Genomic DNA, 5667 nt, shown 5'->3' on the forward strand with positions numbered 1-5667 from the left:
ATTTGTTAGAAAGTATATCTCATCGATAACTTGGCTAATTGAATTGTTTGATGTTTATTCTGAAACACGTAGTCGCATTAGACGTCTCAGTGCATAACCCAATTGTTCATTTCTGTTAAGTGATTTGTCAACGAAAGAAACTGATTCGTTGTTAGCTTCATTTTCGGTTTCTCTAAATTGAATAGAATAAATAAGACTGGAAAAAATTACTTTCCAAATAAAAAAAGTAATTTTCATCATCAGTTAAACTTTTTATACAGTGTTGAATAATTGTTTTTGATACTGTTAATGTTTATTTTTTTTATTCGGCGTTAAAATAATATTTGTAAAATCGTTTCGATTATAAGGTAGACGTACGTTGCTTTTCAACTGCCTACTGCGTTACATAGTAGTTAGAAGTGGAGCTTGAGTTCCGTGGTTCTACACCCGTTACCGACCTAAAAAAATCGCTCTTCACACCTTGAAGCCGTGGGTTCGTTATAGGAGTGATGGTCAACTCTCACTATTAGTTCTGACAAGAGTTGTCGGGTGGTAGTGTTGACTAGCTGCCTTCCCTCTAGTCTATCACTTCTTCAAAATTATGGACGGCTAGCGCAGGTAGCCCTCGTATAGCTTTATATGAAATCCAACAAACAAACAAAATCAGTTGTGTTGTGTTATGGTGTGACGGTCAATTCCACTATTGGATTAGAGTAGCCAAAGATTGGCAGTAGGTGGTGTTGATACTTACCCTCCCACTGGTTTATCACTTCAAAGCTAGGGACAGCCAGCGCGTATATCCTTGGAGTAGCTTTGCGCGAAATTCAACGAACAAACAATCAGTACATCGTTTATGTATTTAAGTTGAGAAAGATTTTGTGAAACAGGCTATACATGTACAGTAATCAACTTACATGATCGCAAGTAGCCTTAAGATCCGGTCGTGATAAAGAAAAAAAGTCAACTCATTCCTCAAAACATCAGTATTAAACAGTTGCGGTTACGTCATCGCATAAACAATAATTAATTACCGCCCTATATTCTGCCTTGAAACCTTCCTACTCTTTGAGATCATCATTATTTTAGCACACACACTTCAGCATTGTATCTGAAGTAATACTGAGACTGAACAACTGTGTTACATGCTGTGACTGCTGTAAGTTTTCTAGTACGCTTTTGCTTCGACGTTAAAATACGTCATCTAATGGCGTTACATAAAATAAAATGTAATGTATCGCACAATTTTTAGCTTAATATGTATGATTGGGAGCTAAAATAATTTTACGATTACTTCTTGCAGTCTGGAGCCGCATTATACGATACGTGGAGTATTTAGAATACACTAATGGTAAAGTAAATAACCACTTGCACATTTTTGTTCACATTTCAGTTAATAAACAAAACCATATCATTGATACACTGTGCACTAATAATTTTCGACATATTGTTTCTTGTTCTCTGCCGTGTCATACCAGAGACTGATGAAACCAATGAAAATTGATAATGGGAGACAAAGAGAATTGAATGCTTATGTGTTTGAAAGCGACCTCTGGTGGTTGTTCACGTCACTCAGAAACGAAACTTGCGCATCGTTTTATTTTTTATTTTTTAAGGTTAAAAAAACCATAGTATGTTGTTTGTGGAGTTTCGTGCACAGATAGTCGAGGTGGCTACCCTAACCGCCTCCGATTTTTAAGTGATAGACTAGAGGGAAGGTAGACAGTGAACACCACCCACTGCCAACTCTTGGGCTACTGTAATCGGTTAGTGGGATTTGATCGTCATTCTTATAACGCACCCACGGCCATAAAATGCGGAGCGCGATTTTTTTTGTTGTTGTTGTTGGTGTGAACCACGCAACCCGGGATCGACAGTCCGGAACGCTAACCACTGGACCGCGCTTGGTCTATAATAATATGTGTAGACTATATTGTGACCAAAGTAAAGATCTTAAATAGCTTTTAAACCAAAGAAAGCAGTAATCTGAAATACTGTCAATATTACAAGCTTCATAGACAATACTTTTAGAGTGTGAAATGGAAGTGTTTGTATTATTGTTAACAAATTAATAACAAACGAAAACATATCCGCATAGTTTTGTAGCGTTACTAACAGCACAAAGTTGTTTTTTCGCCATAAATAACTGTTGTGGAGCCCAATTTACCCTTTTGATACTATAAAGCTAAATGTTAGTATAATAGCTTTAAAAACGATGTATCTGTGACAAATATTAAGGCCTATTCTGAATGTTCATTTATTATTGAATACGGATCTTTTTAAAACTTACGTTTCCTGAAAGATAAAACACGGCTATTAGTACATTTCATTTTTTGCTTATCTAGTTTTGTCGTTATATTACTGCTTTCATTTTGATTTCTCGTTTTACCGTTCACAGAAGGGTGGAAACATTTTTAGTTTCTGCACCGAAACCCTGAAGCTCAATGGGACAGTTCCAATCACAGCGACTGCTGTAGCCATCTTTCCCAACGTGACCTTAACCGCAGTGACCAGCACCACCACTGCCAAACATACGGTAGCTTTCGTGGGAACTGATACAGGGTATTTAAAAAAGGTAGGACAATGTTTTGTTAACGTGGTCATTTTGAATGTTAAAAGTGGAGACATTCCAATCAATACATTATAATTCAACTCTTTTTTTTTTCTTTATCTATTATTCTTCTCCTTTTTTGTTTTGCCCCATTTTTGAGTCCATGGATGAAAAATGGGTTCTCGGTATTAGATTACTGAGATTTAATAGCAGTTCCAGGTCGTGTGCTGCCTTTGAAACTATTTCCTCCGTCACACATCGTATTCGGTCTGATTACACACTGTTATCCGACACCACAACTTGTATTGTGATAAGCTTCTGCGAAGGATGACGATGTCCATTTCATACAAAACTTTCTCACAGATTCTCTACTACGTGAAGGTTGGACGTGGCCTAAAGGTTAGCGTGCTAGACTGCGTATCGAAGGTTCGATATTCGAGCCCCCCACTATATGCCACTGAACTCGTCCCAACTTTCAAATCTAGAGACTTGAAAGATATTTTACCAAATGATATTGTTGTGATTTCGGTTTCTTTGATAATCTTCTCATGGAAACATTTGTTAATTTGACTTGTGAGCCTTCATCAATTCAAAAAAACATTATGTATTATCGATACTATGAAATTTGCTTTGTTTCTTCGCATTTCCTTATACGAATATTCTTCGTCAGAAAGAACTGTGACAAAAATTCCTTCTATAATAATTGCCATAATATTATGTACCTAGGAAGCCGTGCTGTCGAATCGTTAGGAATTTACATTAAAATAGATATATAGGCTGTAAATATTTCACCGGTGGCGCCACATCTGGCGTAGTTGCCGTTGTATTAATAAAGTGATATTAACCTCCATATATCGTTTTGAACTACTAAAATATTTGGTAAAGTGATGATTAAAAGTATTGGGTTTTGAAGTTTGAGGTTTTACTTGGTGCCGTTGTTGACGTCGTGATTCTGCCTGTTTTCTATTATTACTTAGATATCTCTGCTGCCCCCCCCCCCCCCCCATTGACTTAGCGGCTAAAGGTCGGTTTCGATATCCGCGGTGAGAAAATAATAGATAGCACATTAATAATTTAATAAAGTCGTGGGCCAATCTATGTCAGTTGTTATTATATTCGGGTCAGTTGAATTACCGAAATATTGCGTCTTCGTTTCAATAATTATCATTTTTTCTCTTTGTTTTAAAAGCAACATAACTATTTTGTTGTTAGAATATTTCTGTTTTATTTATATCCGTGAGCTTTTAAATGTTTGTTTTTGTGGGGGAAAGATAAATTAAGAACAACAGAAAAAGAAGTTAACTTTCATACATACATATATATATATATGTGTGTGTGTGTGTGTGTGTGTGTGTACAGGCCAGTAGGTCACTTCTTTGCAATCATTTCATTCATTAATGTTGTTCATTTGACCACTGGGCCATAGAACTGAACAGCCTATGGGTGGGGGTGGGGGCGCCAGGCGTTTTAAGGTGTAAGAAAGACATTTCACACCACGGCGTTTTGTGAAATATAAAACCATGGTATTTATAGCAAGCCAGATGAAGTCGGATAACAGCATGTAGCAGATGTCGTAACCTTAATCAGTCCTTTAGTGATTCGTCCCACCTGATGGTCGGCTCTTTTGATTAAAGCTGTAGAAAATGCTCCTTCAGCTTAACAACTGGTTTTTGTCACTCAACAGTCTTGGTAGGAAGCCCAACCAAGCTTCCGGTAATCAGTCGCGAATGGTTCTTTTCCATCCTTTATTATTTGATCTACGTCTTTTATTTTCCCCCTTTATTGTTGTTATGATTTTAATCGTAATCCATCAACAAACCAAGTTTTCGCACTATTTTTTTTAGCGGATAAGGTGACTGAATTGGACTTAAGTGAATGATTTTATTTGTTGATGTTCTCTGACCTTTTTATCATTCACGGATTGCATGAAGAAGAAAAAAAAAGAGGAAAAGAAACAGCTGTGTAATAAGGTCGTCAAAAAGCCGCGCTTGTTAACAAGGTTATTAAGTTTTGTTCTGCAAAGATTCGATTATTTACAGTTGATATGAGGTATTAAATTATGAAATGTATTAATTTAATAACATTTCGATTCCAACTTAATTTTAATCCTTAGATAATTCCACTTGATTTATTATGATAGACAATAGTAGTTTCTTAAAGATCATTATAACTAAACTTATTAAAGCAAACAGGAGAATTTTAACGAAGGTTGGATAAGAGGCAAGCACTGTAGGTTGAGTTTTTAAGTCCATGTTGTTGTTTTTTTTTTAATAATCAACAGAATGAGTTTGAAAGAAGTATTCGGCATTGAAGCAAAGTTGTTAATACATACAGGTTATATACTTATTTTCTAACAAGTCATTGAACTAAAATGTGAAAAAGATCAGCAGTGGACATGTAACTGCAATGCGCTTTTCACGTTGATGCTACATTGGAGTATTTACAATTTCTGTATGCTTAGGTAGTAATGTGAAAAGTGCAAAATCAGGAATTTCTCTACGCCTACATTCGAACATTTATTTTGCAAGAAACCTTGGATGAAAGTAGAATCATGCATTTATGTCACGCACTTCACGCATGTTGAAGTGTCACGCTCTTGATAATGCATGTTTGTGTCACGTTTTTGGTACTACAGGCTAACGCGCGGTTTGACTAATTGACTCTCACTTACAATGTCTCTGCTTGTTATGTACCAGTATCTGCACAAACGTATTGTAAATGCTATTTCTATCACGAGAGTAATCTCTATATACTAGAAGTTCCATTAATCAAAACCTATTTACTATTCAGAATACTTAAGAAGACTAGCGCAGAGAAACAGTCGTATCAATGTACCGAGATGCTATTTTACCATGATAAACAACAATTATCTATATTTGAAAGAAATATACACAAAATTCATTTATGTTCGTCAGCTTAAGAAATTAAATGGGCTTGTAAATGTTCGATCTAATGTGTTTGTATACTTATTTTATATACATTAGTTTAAATTTAAATTAAAAATAACAGAAAATTTTGTTTGTTTGTTTTGAATTTCGCGCAAAGCTACACGAGGGCTATCTGCGCTAGCCGTCCCTAATTTAACAGTGTAAAACTAGAGGGAAGGCAGCTAGTCATCACCACCCACCGCCAACTCTTTT

General features: G+C 35.9%; 1 protein-coding gene across 6 annotated transcripts in view; it reads left to right on the forward strand.

Moving 5' to 3' along the window:
- The window catches only part of LOC106470475 (plexin-B-like), a 242089-nt gene that overhangs the window by 191555 nt on the left and 44867 nt on the right, over positions 1-5667 (forward strand). For 5 of the 6 annotated variants that reach the window (XM_022400354.1, XM_022400444.1, XM_022400311.1 and 2 more), the window contains one exon: positions 2375-2551. The exons of the other annotated variant lie outside the window; for it this stretch is intronic. In XM_022400354.1, coding sequence (XP_022256062.1) covers positions 2375-2551 — 177 coding nt within the window. The remainder of the gene's footprint in view (positions 1-2374; positions 2552-5667) is intronic. 6 annotated transcript variants of the gene reach the window in all.

The sequence above is a fragment of the Limulus polyphemus genome, unplaced genomic scaffold (assembly GCF_000517525.1).
Source record: "Limulus polyphemus unplaced genomic scaffold, Limulus_polyphemus-2.1.2 Scaffold4, whole genome shotgun sequence".
Lineage (NCBI taxonomy): Eukaryota > Metazoa > Arthropoda > Merostomata > Xiphosura > Limulidae > Limulus > Limulus polyphemus.